The sequence below is a fragment of the Camelina sativa genome, chromosome 20 (assembly GCF_000633955.1).
Source record: "Camelina sativa cultivar DH55 chromosome 20, Cs, whole genome shotgun sequence".
NCBI lineage: Eukaryota > Viridiplantae > Streptophyta > Magnoliopsida > Brassicales > Brassicaceae > Camelina > Camelina sativa.
Genome location: NC_025704.1, coordinates 13,910,116 through 13,933,925, shown reverse-complemented (window position 1 = coordinate 13,933,925; position 23,810 = coordinate 13,910,116). Strand labels below are relative to the sequence as shown.

Genomic DNA, 23,810 nt, shown 5'->3' with positions numbered 1-23,810 from the left:
CAGGAAAAGGCTTAATTAAAGGATGAGATTTGACTACTTACGGTTCTAATTTTTGGTCAATTTCTTCGAATTTCCTTACTTCTTGAACCTCTAATGGATTCATCTCCATGATCTGGCTGGGACTGATCTTTCTGGATTTTCCCAGATCTCTCTGCGCGGACACAACCTGGTCCCTCTGCCTAGCCTGCGATTCATGTAGGTGGAACTGAGAACACACACATAAGCAAAGGTACAATACATTAGCATGTATGCAGTCGAAGGAGCTTAAGTACGCTCTCAAAAAACAGAATCTCGGGTCGAATATCGTGCGTTAGGAAAATGTCGACAACACTCTTCCAGTCTCCTATAACCTGGATAAGTAACATACCCTCACTCAGGTACAGATATCAGAGTAACTTGCTTGTCTTTTACAAAAATGTCTAAAAGCTTTACCTCTTTCTCAGAACCAAAATATCTGACCCAGCTACTGTTTTCATAAGCTATACAGTTGTATTGATCTCCATGCGAGCAAGCCTAAATATTAACATTAGATTTGTTTCTGGTACTTCAATATATAGTAAACTTAATGGAAGTAAAACAAATTTTAGATACTTGGCTTATTACCATTGAGACAAGACGGTATTTGGTGTATAAGCTGTCACCTTCGTATCTGCATATGGCACTAATACATATCTCAGTTTCCAGAGCAGCAGCTGTACGGTATATATCGATGCTAGTCTCATTGTTCTCCCACTGAAGTGCTAAAAACAACACAAGAAAACATCCTCAAAACTACTGCATTTTCTTATTAATGCTACTAACCAACTAACTCCATAGCTATTATATATAAGCTTACCAATTGTGAGAACAGTTGGGAGATTGTTTATCATCCATTGAACATAGTTACGTTTCCCACATCCTTCCTTGTCGCAAAGCATCTTTACGTTGAGCCTGATGATCTTAAGGGTAGTCTCAAATGCTCTAATCACGAATACGGACTGTGATTACGCAAAAACGTTTCTAGCATCAGCCTCATGAAAGAAATATTGACTCTGTTTCACTTTCAGTAGTTAAAACATAAGGAAGAAAATGACTTGCGTACGTTGTAAACTCTGAGTGAATCAGCATTGACGATGATGCCATAAGAACGTTGACCAGAATACGCCATATTCATCTTACATCTAAAGCAAATGGTTTTCTCCACTTCATCAACTTCAAAGTGTGAATAACAGCGAGGAAGAAGCTCCAAGATGTTTAGAAAGAATTTAAGAACATGGTTTTCTTCCTAAAGAGTATAGTAAACAACAAGAAAACATATGAAGCTTGAGACAGAAGTAATTAACAACATACATAAGTCACAAAAGGTTTCAAAAAGATGAGAGCAGAGACCAGAGGATGAGTGAGACTGAGATTGTTGAGTAGGAAAGTACGAAGTATCTCCTTTGGAGGAGCAGAGTGGTCAATATAATCCAACCAATAAGGGATGTACGTAGCGGATAGGCGGCTGCCAGTGGCCCGGCTAGGGAACCTAATCGTTGGTGGAACTTCGGCTCGATCGCGGGCAGTTCTCCTCAGAGTGACGATCCTTCCGGGCCAGTCCGTGGTTTGTCCGGCCGAGTGACGGACGTGGTTCGGGGGTGTTACAGGCATTGTCCTCCAACCGTGTATAGTTAAGTGTCCCGTCGCTCCACACAAATCGCAAAGTACTGTGTTTCTTAGATGAACTTGAATTGGGTAAATCACCCTCTTCCGGGCAGTGGCTCTGGTTCTCAGCCGGCCTCTAGGCTGCGGTATCGTGGTATGTTCTCCCGACGGCGCTCTTGACTGTGCCTCTTGTTCCGACATCCTCGATCTCCTGGTACTACTCTCTCCTTCTTAGAACATTGAGAACTCCCTGTCCAGCTTCATTCTTTCTAACATTGGACCTCTTGGTACTTCCTCCATCTCCCTCAAGCGGTTTAGCGATATCTCATTCCTTAGGTTCGTCTCCAGCATCCTCAGATCCCACCTTCCATGTCTCGACAACTCTTCTTCTTGATTGGTCTCTGGCTGCAGCTCTCTGACCAGTCCTCCCTGGACGCTACTCCGCCCGCGGCCGAGGGTTCGCTTAGGCTTTGCAACCCTTGCGTCGCCTGGCACGTTGTGTTAGCCCGGAAAAGGCCAATTATCAAATATAACTTGTCATGTTTCCCCCAAAAATCGGATATATTACTTATAATAAATTATTACATTGAAAATAAGTTATCAAGCAATATTCATAAATAGTCGGATACTTTCATATAATACATAGTTGGAAAATATAGAATTTTACAAAAACACATAAAACAATCCCTATCCGGCACCCTATGTTTGCTCCAGCTCTAGACTCAACCTAAGCTTCCTGCAAAGCAAACACTAAACAACATGAGTAATCTAAGAGTACTCAGTAAGCATGGGTACCCTTTTCCCCTAAACATGCATTCTACTCTACCCTGCCCCGAATACCCCAACAAGCAAGGAAACAAGCAAGCAATCAAAGCTACGCAAGCAGAAACATAGCGGAAGCAACAAACAATCAAGCAAGCAAAGAAGGTTAGTTCAATCAAGACTCGACTCGATTAACCTAGACACTTCTATCCTACGCGACACAAAGACAACTAGAATAAAATCAAAGTAACTTGACTACTCTAGACTCTTTCACGTATACGACAACAAAGACGACTAGAATAAAATCAAGGTAATCTCGACTACTCTAGACTCTTTCACCTATGGGCCCTCGATAATCTATTACGTTCCAAACCACTTCCCATGCTGAAACCACAAAGGTAACAAGCATGAGCCAACTTCCCATGCTGAAACCACAAAGGTAACCAGCATGAGCCAACAAATGCTACATCGTCATGTAGCTGTCGCTCTAGTAGCTAGCTAGACGCCGACTTTGTCCCGTGCGTGTAGCCATTAGAGAACTCTCAGGAGACAACCTTTCTACACTTGGAACAGAAGATCGACTACTCTATTCTAGCTACGACTCAAAAACAATAACTAATATAATTCAAGAGACTAGATAAAATAAGTACTACTAATTCAAAGGGTTAGTAAAAACTCTAAGAATCTAGTACTATCACACAAGCAATTCAAGCAAGAAAATCAAGCATAACAAGCAAGAAAATCAAGCAAGAAAAACACGCAACAATCAACAAGCAGCAACCTAGATTGTTCTACATGCATGCAACCACCCAATCCGATTTTAAGCAAGAAAATATTTCAGTTAAAATCTATCAATGCATGCAAGTCTATGGTCCAAATTTTAAGCAAGCCAAATTGCTAAAAATGCATCAAGTTCAATTCTCAACATGCATGGTGATTCCTAGCATAAATTCTATGTGATTAGCATCAATCTAGCATGAATCCTACCAGTTTAAGCATGCAACATCAAATTGATTCTAGCCTGAATCCTAGTCTAAATGCAGCAAGCAATAGGTACATACATGAACCCTAGAGTTCATGCAGCACCCAAGCAAATCTACCACAGACTCACAGTGATTCAGCAGAGGATTGATTCGATTGGACTTCACGGCACCACGGATCAGACAGCGTTCCCTTTGTTGCGTCCAACAGCGTCCCGACTGCGTCCGAACAGCGTCCCGACTGCGTCCGAACAGCGTCCTGACTGCGTCCGAACAGCGTCCCAGTAGTGGTCTCTCCTCTTCTTCGTGAGAGAAATGAACTTAGAATTTTTTTGTGGTTTTCTTTCTCTCAGCAGTGAATGACGAAAATGAGAGAGAGGAAGGCTCCTATTAATAGCCGAGATCGCCTCCTTCTCTCCCTTAAGATGTTGGACAAATGGCTTCAAACTTTGCATGTGCAACATGACTTGGCGTTTCTTGAGACATTTGGCGAGGTCTCTTGCTTATGCCCCAATTTTCTTTCTTTGCATGAAAATCTATTGGCCACTCGTTAAAAATACAAATGAATATGTCTCCCACTTCCTCTCGCATGAAATTCTATTGGTCGGTTCAGAAAGAGAAATCTTCTTTGTCTCTCCCTGCGTTCATGTATCAAACAAGCAGGTCCCGCGACTCTGCTAGCGACTTGAAAAGCGATGGATTAGGAATATTCTTCTGTCTCCACTTTATTCTTGCATGAATTCTTATTGGTCAATCCATAAGAAAAGCAATGATTATGACTCTCTTCACTTTTTAACACTTGGCAGTCTTATTCCTATAAGCTGCATGAATTTTGATTGGTTGATCAAGAGAAAAGAATATCTTTTGCGCAGGCAGACAAACGCCCCAAAATTTTGGGTTTCTGTCTGGTCGGTTCCGCGGTTCTGCATAAGTACCGCGTCTGTCGAGCGTCCGATAAGTCCGTAATATCTCGGTCTCGTCCGTAACCTCTCCGTCTCGCCCGTAACTTCTCTGTCAGTACCGTCTTTGCTCCGCGTATAATCGGTCTATATCATCTCCACTCCGCACGCGTCTGTCTACTTGGTCCGTACCGTCTTCATTCCGCACGCGTCTGTCTAATTGCTCGGTCTATGTACGTCCAATATGTCCGTACCGTCTCCGTCCCGCATACGTCCATCCTGTCCGTACCATCTTCGCCCAGCATACGTCCATCATGACTGTACCGTCTCCGTCCCACGTACGTCCATCCTGTTCGTACCGTGTCCGTCCTGCGTATGTCTGTCCTGTCCATACCGTCTCTGTCCCATGTACGTCCGTCTATACCATCTTCGTCCCGCGGACATGGTTCCGCGTGAAAATTGCTGGTTTTTGATCAGAACACGAAGTCTCGATCGTACCTTGGTTTATAGTTATTTTTGAATGGGCCATTCTTCTTCTTCTTCAGCCTCCTATTGAACTTAACCTCTTGACCTTCGGCCATTGGCCATTCTCCGGCTTGTTGATTTTTTCTCCAGACTCCTTTCGGTCATCCTTCTTATTTTTCTCTTCTCCTTCTTTCTAGGTCTTTTCCGGGTCTTTTTTTCGAAAATTTTTATTTGGAATTTTACCCTTAGTGAGGGTCATTACAGTGTCTCTCCATTAAAAGGTAATACACTATACATAACCTCTCCACCTTTACCTCCTTTCACCACCACCACCTTTACCTCCTTTCACCACTACCACCTCCACCTCTTTATCACCATCACCCTTAGGGTTCACAAGGTACTATCCTATAGGGTTCAGTTTTCCTCTAGCCACCACCACCGCCAACCACCGGCTGTAACCTCGGGCGACCGCCGGCCATCTCCGACCTCCAACCACCGGCGAACCCCGGCCATCTCCGACCTCTGGCCACCGCCAGCCACCACCAGCCACCACCTACAAAATAACTAGAACACTAAAATGGTAATTTTATCTACCCCTCCTCATATTCTTCTAATTTTGTCAATTAATATGCTATATTCTTAATTAAATATGTGAATATGGTTATTCAGCAAATTGACCCTTAATAGTATAGATTGTTTGGCTCCGCGTTTAATACCTTTCACCTGATACAGTTAGTTCCGAATACACATACACCGGGCCGTACCCAAGATCCGCGCGTTTTTAAGCCTAAATTTACTCTATTACCCTTTTCTTGTTCTTCAGAATTTTTTTATGAAGAGGGCATTAGATGAAATTTTGTTTTGTTTATTTTTTATGTTTAAGTGTACTCTCCGATTAATAGTATAGATTTGTTATAATAACTAAGAAAATTGTATTTTTCTTTTAAAGATTATATTTAGATTCTATCTTGAATATTATTCATCTTTACGTTCATCTATACAAAATATTCTTCATCTTTACAATTGAATATTCTTCATCTTTACGTTCGTCTCGTGTACTACATGTCATTTTATACTTATCTTTTAGTATTATAAAAATAAATAATCTACCAGATTAGTTATTAGTTTTTGTTGTATTAAGTTTATTTTTAATTTTTAGTTTAAGTACTTATGATTTGTTAATACATTAAAATTAAAGGATTGATTTGTAATTTTAAAAAATCAATTCCAAACTGGAGGAGTGAATTGAAAGTCTCCAAATATAAAAATATCTAATTTGGAGATGAAAATGTAGATAAGTTGGAGAAGTTGTTTCTTTTAAATGGAGTTTGGAGTTTAAAATGAAGATGAGTTGGAAATGATCTAATATACCTAAACCCACTTATCTAAGAACAAATTAAGAAGTATCTTTCATATAAATGTACCTAGTACGCACTCATGTAACACATATTTAAAATCTTGTTGATTTGTTTTTCCTAATCTTGTAAAATCTTTCAAACTTTCTAAAAAGATATTGAACAATATTCTCTTGTTTATTCAATGTTTTTGTCAAAAAAAGAGAAAAAAAAATACAAAAAGAAAGAGACATAGATTCAAGTCATCGTAGGTGTTTAAGGACCAAGATCTGGCTGCTCTTGCCGAGAGCGAAGAAGCTGTTAAGAACCGGTTTGCGACCAACATCGAGCCTTACTTAGCCGACGTAAACATCACGGTTATCACCGTCGGTAACGAAGTCATCTCCGGTCCAATCGGTCCTCACGTGTTTCCCGTCGTGCAGTCTCTCACCAGCCTTGTCAAGTCCAAGAACCTACCGATCTCGATAAGCACCGTAATGGCTATGTCTAACCTCGAGCAATCTTACCCACCTTTCGGTGGATCGTTCTCCCCCCAGCTCGTGAACAACTAGTTCCTGTGCTCAAATTCTTGTCTCAAACCAACACGCCTATCTTTGTCAACATCAACCCTTACTTCGCTTACGTGTCCAATCCCATCAACATCAAGCTCGACTATGCTATCTACAAACATGTCGCTTTCCAGGATGGGCTAATGAAGTATACAAACCTGTTTGATGCCATCTTCGACGCTTTCGTGTGGGCAATGGAGAAAGAGGGAGTGATGGATTTATCAGTGGTGGTGGCTCTTCGTCTCTGCCTCCCAAACTCCTCCGCTCCCCACAAGACCCACGTTCACTTTCAACAAAAAAAATAAGAAAAAGTCATGAACGCTATGATTCACAATATCTCTATTTGGTGAAAGTGTTTTCATGACTTTTGTTATGAAAGAAATGACATAAAATCTTAAACCAATAACATAATATTTAAATTCATTAACAATCCAAAATTCTTTAATAACATAAAATTTTTAATGACTTAATAAAACTCTTAATCCAATAACACTAGATTTATCAAGATTTTAGATAATTTTTTACAAATCCACAACTAATAACACCTAATTTTAAAAAAGTTTTAAAAAGTGTTGATTGAATAACAACATATTTTACCTAACTTTTAAAGTCGTTAAAAGTCTATTTAACACTCGAACCAATAACTCCCTAATTGTTTTAACAAGCAACTATTAAACAAAATTCATTATCTCTATGTTATTTAAAAGAAACAAATTTCATTATCTCTATACTAAATCTTGATTATATAAGGTAGGAGGAAGAATATTTAACTAGGTGAGCAAGATAGTTTGTACCACATTTTAAAAATCTTTGTAATTTCTATATTTCTCTTTCGTCATTTAGCTCAACATATTTAATTTACACCAATATATCTCATTCATCCGGGTCATCATCACTATCACTAATCATCCTGAAAATTTTTCTAGATATGAGAGAATTAGAGATTCAAATAACAAATTCCTCAAAAATATAGTGTAAAAAATAAAATAATAACCCCATGCTTAAATGAAATCCAGAAAATACACAAAGCTAAAAAAAATTCTTGAGAAAATACAAACAAACGGCAACATATATGTTATAAATAAAAAAGAATTTTTGAGAAAATACAAACAAACGGCAACATTTATCTTATAAATATCTCATAGATGAACGAACAGGGGCGGATCCACATAGGTTGGAGGGGGTGCAACTGCACCAGATGAAATATAAAAGTTGTTTGATTTTGTATTAACATTGTTGATATAAGTGGTGTAGTGGTAATGAATGCACCACATAATCCAAGAGGAAGACGGTTCAAACCCCCTCTAAAACTAATTTTTGCTCTTTTTGCACCTGATCCAAACTTTGGCTGGATCCGCCACCGTGAACGAAATATGTAAAATAGCTTAACAAATTAAAAACTCCAATCCATAAATGAAGGAAGTAATCCATAAAAGACTATGCAAAGATAAAAACGAAATCGTAGTTCTCCAAAGCATGAAAATCTTTAGCAAAAAGCAACGAAAATATAAAATAACGTTTTCATGTTACCCACGTTATAGATTGTGGTTGCAGTTGCCCCCAACAACATATAAATAAATAAAAACTTAACATTAAACAAAGTTGGTAAAGTGGTCAAATTGCTACATTTTGCCATTGAACATCAGATTATCTAAGGATCAGAGGTTATTTGCATTGAAATAGATTTATGCTATTTTTGTATGTTATTTTATTTAGCATTAGGAGAAAAGAATGTTATAATTCTCTCTCTGTCAAATTATTACACTTCCGTACACTCTCTTTCAGACAGAGTCAACTAAAGCCCTAACACTCTGACAGACACTAATATCAGTTTCATAATCAATTATTCGGTTCGGTTCCCTAGTTGTTATCGGCATTAATTGATTAATTGGTATTTGCTTCTTTTTTTTTTGAAGTCCTTCATCCTCTAAAGCTCTCCCAAATTTCTAGGGTTTAGGGGTTTTTCCCCTGAATTTGAATTTCCCAGATCTCATCATCTAAAATCTCCAAAATCGATTGAGGATTCTCAACAATTCCGGCGATGGCGGATGAGAAGAACGGTGGACGTCTGAGTGACGCTAGTGACTACTCTTCAGAGGACGAAGGAACAGAGGATTACAGGAGAGGAGGCTACCATACGGTTCGAGTCGGTGATACTTTCAAGAATGGATCTTATGTCATTCAGAGCAAGCTTGGTTGGGGACATTTCTCCACTGTTTGGCTTGCTTGGGATACTCACAACTCTGTAAGTCACTTTCTTCACTTCTACGGTTCGCTTGTCACATAATCAAATTTTTAGGGTTTTATGAATTGCATTGTTGGGATTGAGCTTAGCTTTGTTGGATAAAAATGTGAATGTGAATCTTGCCTTTCAATTTTTACTGTTTGTAGAGATACGTAGCTTTGAAAATCCAGAAGAGTGCTCAGCACTATACTGAAGCAGCCATGGACGAGATAAATATATTGAAACAGATCGCAGAAGGTGATGAGGAAGATAACAAGTGTGTTGTGAAGCTTCTTGATCATTTCAAGCACGCAGGTCCTAATGGGAACCATGTTTGTATGGTCTTTGAGTATTTGGGAGACAACCTCTTGTCTGTTATCAAGTACAGTGATTACAGAGGGGTTCCTCTTAACATGGTTAAAGAGATCTGTTTTCATATTTTAGTTGGTCTGGATTATCTTCACCGCAAGCTCTCGATTATTCATACTGATATCAAGCCGGAGAATATTCTGCTTTGTTCCACCATTGACCCTGAAGCAGATGCTAGGAAAGCAGGTACTCCTCTTGTACTTCCAACTGCTAAGGACAAGAATGTTCCTGAGAGACAGGCTGAGAAAGACAAACCTAAGAGTTACACTTACAGTGCGGATTTGACTAAGAATCAGAAAAAGAAGATTCGTAAGAAAGCTAAGAAAGTGGAAGGTTCAGAGGAAAACGAGAGAGATGCAACATCAAATGGAAATTCAAATGTGGAGGGGTCGGAAGAGAGTTCGGAGAGAGGAAAAGATGCAGAGAATGATAGTCAAAAGAGTCGGGGAAATAGGAGAGGAAGTCGATCCACGAGGCAAAAGCTACTTGCGGATGTTGATCGGAAATGCAAGTTGGTAGATTTTGGGAATGCTTGTTGGACTTATAAACAGTTTACGAGTGATATTCAGACGAGACAGTACCGGTGTCCTGAGGTTGTTCTTGGCTCAAAATACTCAACCTCTGCGGATATGTGGTCATTTGCTTGCATTTGTTTTGAGCTTGCCACCGGAGATGTTCTATTCGATCCTCACAGTGGTGAAAACTTTGAGCGGGATGAGGTATATCTCTCTTGCTTTCTCATGTTCTGTCAAAAACTCAAATAATTTCAGTAGAGCTTATATGTAACTAATGGGCTTTTTGGTTTCAGGATCACTTGGCATTGATGATGGAGCTTCTTGGGGTGANCGAGAGAGATGCAACATCAAATGGAAATTCAAATGTGGAGGGGTCGGAAGAGAGTTCGGAGAGAGGAAAAGATGCAGAGAATGATAGTCAAAAGAGTCGGGGAAATAGGAGAGGAAGTCGATCCACGAGGCAAAAGCTACTTGCGGATGTTGATCGGAAATGCAAGTTGGTAGATTTTGGGAATGCTTGTTGGACTTATAAACAGTTTACGAGTGATATTCAGACGAGACAGTACCGGTGTCCTGAGGTTGTTCTTGGCTCAAAATACTCAACCTCTGCGGATATGTGGTCATTTGCTTGCATTTGTTTTGAGCTTGCCACCGGAGATGTTCTATTCGATCCTCACAGTGGTGAAAACTTTGAGCGGGATGAGGTATATCTCTCTTGCTTTCTCATGTTCTGTCAAAAACTCAAATAATTTCAGTAGAGCTTATATGTAACTAATGGGCTTTTTGGTTTCAGGATCACTTGGCATTGATGATGGAGCTTCTTGGGGTGATGCCAAAACAGGTAAAAATTTGAGAAACACATTGTTCTTTTTTGTTTATAAGTATGGTTTCGCGCTTTTGAACGGGATCTTTTGTTTATATAGATTGCGTTAGGCGGACGCCATTCACGAGATTTCTTCAACCGACAGGGTGAACTGAGGCACATCAGGCGGTTACGGTTTTGGCCACTTAGCAAGGTCTTAACGGATAAATATGACTTCAGTGAGGAAGATGCAATTGCTATGCAAGATTTCATTATTCCTATACTTGGATTTCTACCTGAGAAGAGACCAACAGCTGCTCAGTGCCTAACGCACCCATGGATGAATCCGGTCCCTAGATCATTGAAACCGTCATCGAGTCCACAAAAAAACCCAAAGAAGAAGAAGCATCAGATGAGAATACAACGAAGGAAAAGGATGAGAGGGAAGCGATGGAGGTTGGTGTTGGGAACATCGCCATTGATGGCTCGGAACCAAAGACCTCAGCAAGAGAAGGTCGTCAATCTGCTCGTGACCTTCACACTTGAGAAAACATTATTACGGGAAAATTTTTGTATGTCTTTGAATATCCTCTATAGGAATCGAAGATTTAGATACTGTGTTGTTTTATTCTCCCTTCACTATTGAAAACAAAAGATTTGAAAATTCATTTGCTTTTAATACAAGCTTATTAAATGATACACTGATTTAACTGTAACCAATAGTGCAGAGCATACGCAATGAGGACATAACACACAAGTAGAGGGGTTCAATGGAGACCACACAAATAAATATATATATCAAACTTGATATGAACTTACTTCCGCTCTAACACCTAGAAGGGGCCTAATGCCACAATGTAAATGTGTGATGAAATTTTCTTTCTTCACGGATTTCCCACCTGTAATATATACGTTATTTTCAGCTCTCTTAACCAAATTTCAAGGAAAACGGAAATATTTTAGGATTGAAGACGGGTTTACCACTTCTTTTGTCTTTTAGGATTGAAGGTTCAAAATATTTTGCGTCTACTGAGATACGAATACATGAGGAAGAAGGCGACTGCAGCGCCTATGATGATTCCACCCGTTGTTGGCCAGAATGCAGACTGCATAAACCCGAGATATTAACGGTGAAGTGATGCTAAAATAGTGTATAAAGATGTGGCTACATGATGAGGGCTTACAGCTTGTTCCTCAAGATAGGACCTCAAGTTCATGCCGAATATACCTGCACGCACCCAAAAGAAAAGTTACGATGATTTGTTGAACAGGGGAAAATAGGAATTATTGGCTTGGAGATCATGTATAAATAGCACAGTCAGTTCAATCTCGGTAGTTGGTAGTTTAAATGCAAAAAGAAGAAGCAAGCCTCTAACACAGTTCAAAGGTTACAAATCATAAACGGGTTGTGAATGTACCTGCGATCAGAGCACCAACTGCAACACAAAATGTACCGACCTGAAGAAGCAGCTCAAATCTGCTGACCTCAAGCCTCCGAGAACTGGAAAATAAACAACAATGTATCATGATAAGAGTGCCTATTCATTTGAGAGAAAGGAGGGTTGTGTGATCTTCAAGACCTTAGATTGACAGCAATTGAGTCTTCCATTTCCTTTGCAGAATCCAGAAGTCTTTCTGCTTGTCCATGGCATGACTCACATCTGCACATACGAAGCCATAGAGTTTTACTACATAACAATGTAACATATCAGAGTGCTTCAAGAGTAAAAGTCAAGACCTCTGCAGATAGTTCTCCAAGAGCATTTTAATTTCCTCCTCTTCTTCTGCAAAGAAAATAAATCTCGTTAAATTCATCTGCTTGTGGTGACTATCACGGAGGAAATGTTTGCAGTCTTACCCTCAGCAATCAGCTTCTCTGAGGGTAACGTACACTCCAAATCATCGTCTCCTCTTCTAAGTGTGCAGTTTCTTCCCATGATGCATATGCGGCGTATTTCATGGGGATCCTCCAAAAGATCCAGGAGCATTTGTCTAAGAGCTCCAGCTCTGGAGCCTAATTCGACCTTTAAAAAGTGTAAAAGGAAAAATACAAAACAAAGAAACGAAAACTGAGTCCTCTGAAGTGAACAACTGAATCAAGAATATGCATAGATAAACAACTTAATGAAGTTTACCAGTCTTTGTTTACTAATACGAAGTTCTTCCAATATGGGCTTGTTCGTTTGGCTGCCGCAGGTACCTGCGGCTGCGGCAGACGCAGGTATGGTTGTTCGTTTGCTTGCCGCGGGTACTTGCGTCATGATGCTGCGGCAAACGCTACGACCTGCGTCTAATATTTTTAAACGTTGTTTCAATTCAGCGGCTAAAAACATAAACGCAGTCGCTGCCGCCAGCGTCAACCAAACGAACAAGCCCTATATCAGCAGTTAAGCGGTTGGGCAAAACCTCAAGAAGAGCTTGGACCTGAACCAAATGGCACAAATATAAAGAGTTAAGAGCAAAAGAAATGATGATAAGCTCCATCGTGAGTATGTGAGGCGTCAGAAGACACATGCGACAGAGTAGGCACGTGATAAATTTTAACAGAAAGAAGAAGAGGATATTTTGAAACCCAATCTGTAACAAACTTTCTTTACTAATTGTTTTATTTTTTCTTTGTGCAAAATACTAATTGTTTTAGTATAACGACAAACTCTCATTGGTTAGAGAGGATTATGCAAATTATTGTACAAGATCTCGGATGTGGGATTCATGAGTGGTGAGCTAGAAATGATGTTCTAGTCTTCCTTTCCATGCTTGTATGATCTTAAAAAGCCATAAGCCAATGTTTGGAGAAACTACAGGGTTTCATGTCAGTACGTATCATGCTCAGTTCAATGTGTTATTTATACCAGACACTAAACTTTGTATGAATAGGAAAATGCATTATTCGACTCTAAAATGGCAGTCTTATCTTCTATAGCATGACTCAGTTCCTTTTGACTTTTGCGATGCAAGAAGGCAGAAGCAACTGAATGATGGAGGATGTCCTAGTCCAGCAGTCAAAGTGAAGAAGAACTAAATGAAATATACTCACTAGCTTTCATACTCACACGGGGTTCTATGTCCATAAGCCTTTGCTCTAATCGTTGTATCCTTGAGATAAGCGCAGATTCGACAGCCTTCAATTAAGCCAGAGTAATGAACGTTAACACCAAAGAGGTTAAACTTTTTTCGAACTCAAGTTATGCAGGGCTGAAGAGATGATTTTCATAATATTTGATCTGTATACACAACATATATTTCTTCTTTCTAACATAAATAAATCATCATCCAGAAATTTATTAATGAAGCCAAACCAAACCTCGAGTTCAAATGGCATAGAGGGTCCTCCATTCATACTTCTTGGGTTAAGCCGAGGCATCAATGTATCAACAAAAGCCCTTCCTAAGTTCCTCCTCTCCTGAAAATACTTTGGACTAACATCAACAAACAATTAGAGTGAATAATCTGAAGAAGAGATATACTGCTACCAAAATTACCGGTTATAATCAAATATAAGGACACGGTCTCGCATTGCTATTGCTCGCAGAGAGCCCAAATTTAGCAGAATCGCATGTTCACGAACCTAAATAACAGGTAAGTAAAGGTTCCATGATTGTCATATACAAATAATATACAGGGTAATGAGGTAGAGATGGGTCATCATTGTCATAAGAGAAATGGTAGTTTAAGCTAATTTACCAAAAGGGATGGCACTGAGTTTGTCATAAACAATGAAGGATCCACGCTTCTTATATCTCTTGGACGAAGACCTGATGACAAAAAAAAAAGAGTAAACTTATTCATAGAGAACAGAACAACCAACATCAAGATAAAAAATGTATAATTTAACACTCACCACTGGATTTGAGAAGCTGTCTTCTGTTAATCTTCCTCGTAGATATTACTCCAGTCGCCTTCACTTCAACAACCTTTTATTATATTATTTATTCCAGAGACATAAAAGTTTTAAAATTTTGATTAGACACAACACAACAGAGAGACAGCTTCAACCACATGTCTCTTACACAACAAAATCAGAATCCTATGATGATGATGATGATGTTATGAACATGCAAATTTCAATTTTTTTTTTTACTTAAAAGGAGAAACAATGAAACCTCATAAACGGGTTCACGAATTCCCAGAGACGTAGAATCACTTGACGAAGAAGAAGAATTGATCTTCTTTGAATCATCGCTTCCTCCGTCACTATTACCAGTGTCACTACCATCGTCATCGCTAAGGTTTAGGGATTCGTAATCGCCGACGAAATCTTCGGCGGTTGTTGAGGATTTCGCTAAACATTTCGATCTCGATGATGATGATAAAACTTTGAGTGCTTCGAAGTAGATCGGAGTTCTTCTACTCAGGGCAGATAAGTGGAGAGAAAAGGAAGAAGAAGATCCAGGAAGAAGGTAATGGAGAGACGGAGATGGAGAATGATCGGAGGAATTGAGGAGTGGAGTGAATGAAGAGGGAGATGGAGTTAACGCCATTGTTGGTGGTAGGAGCGAGGAAAGCTTTGGTTTTGGAGAGATTCTTCGTTGGGTTTTTTTTAGCTTAAGGATAATTTTACAAATAAAGATAAAACAATATCCATTTTTTCTATATAAGTTTTTTAAAATTATTTAGAAAGATTTATAAAACACTAGATGAGAACCCGCCCGATGTGCGAGTTTTAAGTTTTATAAATTTAATTAAATTTAAAAATATATATATTAAAATTTGTTGTTAGTTATTTATAAATTTTATTTTTGTTATAATACACTGATTTATATTCATTTACAAATCTTTTATGTAGGTTACTATTAAAACTGTATTTTTTTACACCTAAATATACTCTGTGTTACAAATATATTCTTTATCACCACCTAGAAATGTCTATATGAATACATTAAGCCAACTATTTTACTTCATTTCTGCATAGTTTTTTAATTACTTAAATTGTTGGCTCAAAAAACATTTTGAATAAAAAGTATATTACATAATATACTAATCAATGATATATCATCAAAATAATGTATGACCACCATGGAGAAAATCTCAGCTCCGCTCTCATCCCTTATGGAGAGAACCTTGCGTGCAACCTCCTCCACCATGGAGAGAACCTTGGCTCCGCCTTCCTCCCTTGGGGAGATAACCTTGTGCCCATCCTTCTCCACCATAGAGAGAACCTGGCTGTGTCGTCCTTCTATGTGGAGAGAACATGTTCACGTCTTTTTGCTATCTCAAAATGGCTTGCTCCGACAACCAATGAAAGTAAAAACATTTTTCTAACATTACAAAATCTTTTGATAGTAACTAATGTTAAATTTTATAATGTATTCGTGATAGTAACTATGCAGAAGTGAAAGTAAAATAGTTGGATTAATGTGTTTATATATTACATAATATAGTAATCAATGATGTATCATCACAATAATGTATGACCGCCATGGAGAAAATCTCGGCTCCGCCCTCATNACTTGACTGTGTCTTCCTTCTATGTGGAGAGAACATGTTCGCGCCTTTTTGCTATCTCAAAATGGCTTGCTCCGACAACCAATGAAAGTAAAAACATTTTTCTAACGTTACAAAATCTTTTGATAGTAACTAATATTAAATTTTCTAATGTATTTGTGATAGTAACTATGCAGAAGTGAAAGTGAAATAGTTGGATTAATGTGTTTATATATTACATAATATACTAATCAGTAATGTATCATCACAATAATGTATGACCGCCATGGAAAAAACCTCGGCTCCGCCCTCATCCCTTATGGATAGAACATTGCGTCCAACCTGCTCCACCATGGAGAGAACCTTGGCTCCGCCTTCCTCCCTTGGGAGATAACATTGCGTCCAACCTCCTCCACCTCCCTCTCTTAGGGAGATAACCTTGTGTCTAATCTTCTCCACCATAGAGAGAACCTCGGCTCTGCCCTCCTCCTATGTGGAGAGAAAATGTTCATGTCTTTTTGCTATTTCAAAATGGCTTGCTCCGACAACCATTGAAAGTAAAAACCTTTTTCTAACTTCACAATATGTTTTGATAGTAACTACTATTAAATTTCCCAATGTATTCGTGGAAATACCTTTGACACACCATGATGCAGTCTCTATCTCTGTAACGCCTAAACCGCCACCTTTCTTAGTGAGCCCATGTCCACTCTCAGTCCATGGCCCAACTTCCTAAGTGGGCCTTACATCTATTCTCGACATGTGGACCCACCCATATTTGATGGCAGGTTTGTTACGTCTTGGAGACTTTTAAAACTTGTTTACCGACCCTACAAATCAACAAATGATCTTTTCCTGTGTTTTGTCCTCACTCGCACAGTTCCGACAATCACTTCCAGGAAGGTCACCCATCATGAAGTTCTCTCAGAACCCTTGACCGAAAAAATAATTGCATTTTGGTGACATATGTGGTCATATCAATTCTTTTAAACCTTTCCGCAAACCAGGGGATCAGAGTCTTTGAGATCCTATGGATCTATCAACAACGATTTATGTTTTTCTAATCTATCTATATATGTTTGTTGTAAGCTTGTGTTTGATTAACTTATTTTACCCATCTATTAGGTTGATGAGCTTTTACTCTTTATCTCCATTTGGGATTGAGTGAAAATAATGGTAACAATTATGTTTGCAAAAATAAGAAAGGTTTATGACCAACCAATCAAGGTTGAGAAATTAGAAGAAAATTAATTTGGCATAATTAAAGAAACAATAAAAAATTATAAGCATGGTAATATATCCCAAATAATTCAAAGTTAAAAAAATAAATTAAATAAAACACTTTAAAAATACTACAATAAATTATAAAATACAGTATTACGAAAAGAAGACGCATATATTAATCTTTGTTTTAGGTCAACATATTATTCTTACCTATTCCCAACTGGAAAAGGAGAAAGTAGGAGAAATTTTGGTTTAAAAAAGTAAGAAAAAATTACCTTTCCATTTAAAATTTTTTCCCAATTAAACAAAGTTGAAAGCAATGTTTTTGAACAAATTATTTAAATATAAGATGATCTATGTTTATATAGAAGTGAGTATTTACAAAATTTAGAATTAATAATTAACTGTATATTTTCTTTAATCCCCTTTTCTATATTTTTTTTGTAGAATTAATAACTTAAAAATTAAAAATAAGTAAATAATATTATAATTTCGAATTTTATAATTATTTTAAAAAATTTGTATTTTTTATAAATTCTGTAAGTTTTGATAATTATCTTTTTATATTATTAATATTTTTTTAAACAAAATATTTTATTTTTGTTTTAATCAAATTCCTCTTATTAAATATTAATTTTTACACATGTCAAAATCTGAGATTGATAACTTGACACATGTCAAAATCTTGTTAATGGCTAACTTTCAAACCCAACTTTATATAATAAGATGATGCCTCCTTGTCCCACTCAAATATTTTCGAAGATTTTTTTGGCATTTTTTTCACAAATTTGTGTGTTTAATAAATATGGAACAATAAGTTTCTCTCTCAAGGCGGCAAAGAAATCTTATTGAAAGCGATAGCCATGGCTATGCCTGTCTTCACGATGAACTGCTTCAAACTCCCTAAGAGCATATGTGGAGAAATAGAACAAGTAATTGCTAACTACTAGTGGAGTCAAAATCAAAATAATCATCCGGTGCATTGGGTTGCGTGGGACCGTCTGAAATATCCAAAGAAGGAACGAGGTCTAGGATTCCGTGACATTGAGAAGTTCAACGAAGCTCTCTTAGCTAAACAAGCCTGGAGAATACTCCAAAACCCAAATTGCCTACTAGCCCGTACTCTTCGCGGAAGATACTTCTCTGAATCATCAATAATCACTGTAGGCAGAGGAAGACAACCATCATTTGGTTGGCAATCAATCTTGGCTGGTAGAGATTTGCTCTGCAAAGGTCTATGTTACAACATTGGTGATGGCAGCTCTGTTTATTGGATAAATCCATGGCTCCCTATACATCCATCACGTCCACCGAGAGTACACCCTCACTTCCAGGTTGACAATAGTACCGTTAATAGTTTAATGCTCCCAGATATGAGTGGATGGAATGAGGGACTGGTGCGAGACAGAGTTCATCCGGATGATATTAACCATGTTCTTCGTATTAAGGTAAGTGCTTGGCAGCCTTCTGATCTACTAGGCAGGCATTACACAGAAAGTGGTATGTATACGGTCAAATCAGGATACTGGCTAGCTACACACCTTCCAGAATTCGACTTTCAAGTACAACCCCTCATGGTGATCCACATATCAAACAGAAAATTTGGAAAACAAGAACCCCTCCGAAGTTCAAACATTTCCTCTGGCGTCTAATGTCACGAGCCTTGGCCACCGGTAATGAGCTGGAAAGACGTCACATGTCTTTGGATGGCACCTGCAAACGTTGTGTTACTGAAATGGAAACAACTGAGCACCTCTTTTTCTCTTGTCCCCATGCGATGCAAATTTGGCGTGCATCTAATATACCGATCACATGCCTTCAAAACCCAAACATCACCCTCGAAGCAAAACTGAAGGCAATTTTTGATTTTCATAAGCATCGAAGGATATTTGACCGTCTATCTCTTCTCCCGTTCTGGATCTTATGGAAGCTTTGGACGAGTCGCAACAAATTAACATTCCAAAACAGGAATAACAACTGGTTCCAAGATCTCAAAGAAGCAACACGAGAGACTGATGAATGGTTAGCAGTTGACAAAGAGAAGAAAAGAAGCATCATTCAAACTTCACAACCGTCAACCAACAGAAATAATCTTTCTACTTCGTGGCAGCCACCCCCACCAGGGTGGTTAAAGTGCAACTATGATGGAAGTTTTATTAATAGTGAGAGACGCTCAACAGCAGCTTGGATTATTCGTGATGAGAAAGGGCAGTTTTGTGAAGCAAGTCAAGCTACAGGTTGTGCTGTTACTTCTGCGCTGGAAGCTGAATGTCAAGGCCTAGTATTAACGATGCATCAAACGTGGCTAAATGGGTACCGTAAAGTCATATTTGAAGGAGACTGCCAAACTCTAGTTGGAATCATCAACTCCGGAATAAGAAGGTTTGATATTGATAACTGGCTTCAAGATTTAGGAGGTTGGACAAGGCGTTTTGATGCTGTTCTATTCAGATGGACTTCACGTCACACAAATTCCCTAGCTGATAAGTTGGCCAAAGCTCAAAGACATGGAACCACAGATTTCATATTTCATTTATCAATTCCTCTATGTATTCCTTCTATCTTTCACAATGTCAACATTCCCCAATAATTAATAAAGTATGCAATGTTAAAAAAAAATATATATATGAAATTTTTGGATAAGTTAAAAAAAAAAAGGAACGATACACTCTAAATCACAATCAACAATTTTTTTTTTGAAATTTGACAGAAATAATTTGAATAAGTAAATATTAATTTACAATAAAAGTCTCAAATGATTATGTATCTCTATCTATGTTTTTTCTAACAAAACTAAATATTTTTCGGTTTAATCATGTTTATTTCATATACGGCAAAATGAATCCTATTATTAAGAAAAAAATACAAAAAAAATTAACTCATAATTTTGTTTTCCTATGTTAATATCTTACAAATATTTTACTTAATTTCCTACACTTTGTTCCAAACAGAAGTATGCTTTATTTACAGCAAAATGTTTTTTTACTTAAAGAAAATAATTTTGGATTAGTGAATAAGCAATTTGTGGTAGATGACCGTTAATTTTGTGGCGGAGGATTAATTTGAGATTTCTCAATTTCTAATTTCTCACCTGTGAATGATCTTTTTTGTTGCCACCTGTCCCGAGCTTCATTTAACAGTTGGCAGAGTCTGCGTGGTTCATCCAAAAAATGGGTGTTATTTGTTCTACTGAAAATATTAAGGCACTTTCAAAATATAGAATAATATGCAGGTCACAAAACAAAACACGATTTAGTACTTAAGCAAAGAGGCGTTTCGAATTTTCTGGGCGAGAGAAAGAGAAGAAGTAAGAGGGCAAAGGAGAAAAACAAACCAGAGAGATTCAATTCAATGGAGAACGATGAAGCTAAGCAGCGAAGAGAAATTCGAGAAGAAGACGATTCTTATGAACGAAGAGAAAACGAGTTCCCATCTCATCATCCTCCACCTCCTTCCGATGAAGTAAGAGCATTAATAACTCTTAATTTCAAGTTTTTAAATTGTAGAAATTGAGCTTGAAGCTAGTTTCAATGGTACTTTGTGTGATCAACTTTTTATCATATGTCGCAATTGAAGAGTATATTTTCGATTAAAACTTCTGTTAACAGTGATTTCTCTATGTGTTCTGCAGTTGTTCGACATCTCGACTACTGTTGATCCTAGCTATGTTATTTCACTGATAAGGAAGCTTCTTCCAGTTGATTCGAGCAGTGAAGAGCAACGTAACCATCATATGAATGCTAATAATGTGGTTCAAGGTGTTGACACTTGCAATGGTGGTCCAGAGAGCATGGACATTGGAGGTTACAATAACGAATCCACTTCTGAGGAGAAGGTCACGGTGGGTTCAGGTCGGAAGACGGGAATGGTGAGCGGGTCATCAGTGGAAGAAGCTTGGGAAGATCATGGTTGTGTTTTGTGGGATCTTGCTGCTAGTAGAACTCATGCTGAGCTAATGGTAATGGATTTAGATAAGTGATACCCCTTTGAATTGTTGAATGATGGTATTGGTTTCCATGTAGACAAGAGAGCAGCTTTGGTTACATGTATTTAACTCTATGTGCGGGAAGTTGTGATTATTTTCTTGTATTCACTTTGGATTTGCAGGTACAGAATCTAATTTTAGAAGTGCTTCATGCAAACCTTATGGTTTCAGAATCTTCCCGCATTCGAGTAAGAAGTGTATATAGTATATCTATGATTAATTGCCAAGTGTGATAATTTTCTAGTTTTATTTGTCTTCCTGGACAGATTTTGATGTTTACATTTCTTTTTTTTTTCATTTTGGGGATTGCAAGGAAATCTGTCTAGGGATTATAGGGAACCTTGCTTGCCATGAAGGTATGTTGCAACATGTAGAGTCTACAGCCGGACTCGTCAATATACTTGTGGGGCAGTTGTTTCTTGATGATACCCAATGCCTAAGTGAAGTTTGTAGGTAAAAAAATTCAGTTTATGACATCAAATGTAAATCATGTTCATCAGTTGGTTTGGTTATCTAAATATTGACATATGTTTCCAATAGGATGGATACTAACCACAGGTCTCTCTGGGACTGGGTGTACTTTCTGGGCTGAGTGTTTGCAGTCTGATGATATACTTCGCCGTATTTTATGGATTGCAGAAAATACCTTGAATCCACATCTTATTGAGAAGGTAACTTCTGATTTTTTGTGCTTGTAACTGAGTCATTCTTGTACTGGACGAATTGATGGTTGAAAGGTTGATCGAACTGGTGAATTTTATAGGACTCAGTTTCAGATGGAAATCTTTCCTTAACTCTCTATTTTATGCTTATTCATGTCCCTCAACCATTTTCTGTAAGTTTTGGTTTATCATGGCTCTTTTTGAATTTGCTATATTTTTTCCATTTTCTCCATAGAGTGTAGGGTTATTGTTAGGTATCATAGAAAGTCAACCAGAGATTGAGCAGCTATTGATCCCTCCACTAATGACTCTGGGTTTGACGAGTCTCTTGATCAATCTTCTTTCTTTTGAAATGAGCAAGTTGACGAAAGAAAGAATTCCAGAAAAGTATGAAAGAATAGAAATTCATCTGAAGGGTCATTAAGTAGTTAATGAATGGCATTTTTATTCTTGCAAAAAACAAACAAGTGTCATGATTTACAATGTAGTATGTACCCTTTTGAATGATTTCAGGTACCCCATCCTTGAAATTATTCTCCGGGCTATTGAAGCCCTTTCTGCTTCAGATAGCCATTCTAAAGAGATTTGCTCTAGCAAAGAACTATTTCAGCTAGTCTGTGATCTTATGAAACTTCAGGACAAAGCTGAGGTATTTATAGGTTTACATAAAGCTTTCCATTGAATATACCTCAAGATATAATCTAATAAACTTATCTTCACTGTAGGTGGCAACATCTTGTGTTACTGCTGGAGTTTTGATCGCAAATATGCTGTCGGAAACAGTTGATTTTATTCCAGAAGTATTGGAAGGTAAACTAATTACTTTACTTTCACAAAATGTCTGGTCAGAATTTTCCATTTGGGTTTGCAGAGTGTGACATGACTCTACCTTACATAGTTCTGAAATTCTGGAATTGTGGTGTTAGGAAGAAGTAACATGTATATGATTTTTATATTGATGAAGCATCCTGAAGATGTTTTTTTGTGCAATACTCAGTAAAGGATCATACTTGACAATTAAGATGAACAGAGCAAATATTTACTTAGTGTTGTTAGTTGTTCATCTAACTGCTTCATGTCTTTATCTTGACATTAAGAATCTGTGCAAGCAGATTTCTCTTTCTTGGAAGGTTTATTCAGTACTTTACCATTTGCTTCGGATGACTTAGAAGCAAAAAGAGCAATTTGGAATGTTATTGCGAGGTTACTTGCCAGAGTTAATGAGTCTGAGATAAACACATTCTGTCTGAGTCAGTACATATCGGTTTTGTTAAGCAACTCGGATATTATAGAAGATGATCTTCTCGATACCCAACTAGAAGATTCAAACGAGGAGTTACAAAACACACTCCCTTCCCAGATAAGTCAAGTGCGCGAACAATTGCTGTATCCACTTTTCTATTCCTTTGTTTTTTTCTCTTCTTTCTAGATTCTACAAAGATGGCCTGTACAGATATTTTTGTTGACCTTAAGCAACAACAGATACAGAAGATTGAGTTGATATTAAAATTTGGGAGTACTCGCAATGAGAATCTGCAGGAGGGAAGCATAACTGGGGACTGCTCTATAAACAAAGCTGGTGTTAAAAGGCTATTGGATTGCTGTCACAGATATTTCGGATAAGCTATTCTCCATCTCTAGTATAAGGCTTGTAAGACTTGTCTGCATTTGATATGTCTATATTTTGTCTCTTCTTAGCCTATTTTTATCATGCATTTAGCTAGGATAACTCATTGGTTTGCATCATTTTCTAGTTCTTTCTATACACTTTGCACGTCTAGGTAGCTCTTGCATCATCCTTGCATACATTATGCATTTTGGAGTATTTCAGGTATTTAGGAGACGTTGGAAGCCATTCTCGTCCGAGCCATGGTCACCATCTCCGTTTCGTCCGAGCCATGGTCACCATCTCCGTTTCGTCCGAGCCATGGTCACCATCTCCGTTTCGTCCGAGCCATGGTCACCATCTCCGT

General features: G+C 38.0%; 2 protein-coding genes and 3 pseudogenes across 2 annotated transcripts; 3 read left to right on the top strand and 2 right to left on the bottom strand.

Annotated features, from left to right (window-relative positions):
• On the bottom strand, positions 240 to 1,824 carry LOC104772502. The gene is made up of 6 exons (XM_019241869.1): positions 1,369 to 1,824; positions 1,082 to 1,264; positions 836 to 977; positions 604 to 740; positions 433 to 513; positions 240 to 350 (listed from the first exon to the last, which is right to left on the bottom strand). Exons 1-6 carry the CDS (start codon positions 1,822 to 1,824, stop codon positions 240 to 242), a joined length of 1,110 nt encoding a protein of 369 aa, XP_019097414.1.
• Positions 3,734 to 6,937, top strand: LOC109131184 (annotated as a pseudogene).
• On the top strand, positions 8,493 to 11,191 carry LOC104770754 (annotated as a pseudogene).
• Positions 11,185 to 15,087, bottom strand: LOC104770755 (magnesium transporter MRS2-11, chloroplastic-like). Its single transcript, XM_010495211.2, has 15 exons — positions 14,646 to 15,087; positions 14,384 to 14,456; positions 14,227 to 14,297; positions 14,025 to 14,110; positions 13,847 to 13,937; positions 13,596 to 13,664; positions 12,913 to 12,966; positions 12,678 to 12,716; positions 12,401 to 12,566; positions 12,281 to 12,326; positions 12,123 to 12,203; positions 11,961 to 12,043; positions 11,727 to 11,770; positions 11,524 to 11,648; positions 11,185 to 11,441 (listed from the first exon to the last, which is right to left on the bottom strand). The coding sequence occupies exons 1-14, from the start codon at positions 15,021 to 15,023 to the stop codon at positions 11,553 to 11,555; spliced, it is 1,377 nt and encodes a 458-aa protein (XP_010493513.1). The 5' UTR covers positions 15,024 to 15,087; the 3' UTR covers positions 11,185 to 11,441; positions 11,524 to 11,552.
• Positions 20,434 to 23,580, top strand: LOC104770753 (annotated as a pseudogene).

Excerpts from the sequence above, each read along its gene's own strand:
- LOC104772502 (XM_019241869.1), bottom strand. The coding sequence starts at position 1,824 with ATGTCGGAACAAGAGGCACAGTCAAGAGCGCCGTCGGGAGAACATACC. Across the intron at positions 1,265-1,368 it reads TCAGTCTCACTCATCCTCTG|GAAGAAAACCATGTTCTTAA; the intron begins GTCTCTGCTCTC and ends TATACTCTTTAG. Across the intron at positions 514-603 it reads AATACCGTCTTGTCTCAATG|GCTTGCTCGCATGGAGATCA; the intron begins GTAATAAGCCAA and ends GTTAATATTTAG.
- LOC104770755 (XM_010495211.2), bottom strand. The coding sequence starts at position 15,023 with ATGGCGTTAACTCCATCTCCCTCTTCATTCACTCCACTCCTCAATTCC. Across the intron at positions 13,938-14,024 it reads CTTATATTTGATTATAACCG|GAACTTAGGAAGGGCTTTTG; the intron begins GTAATTTTGGTA and ends TCAGGAGAGGAG. Across the intron at positions 12,567-12,677 it reads GTATTAGTAAACAAAGACTG|GTCGAATTAGGCTCCAGAGC; the intron begins GTAAACTTCATT and ends CACTTTTTAAAG.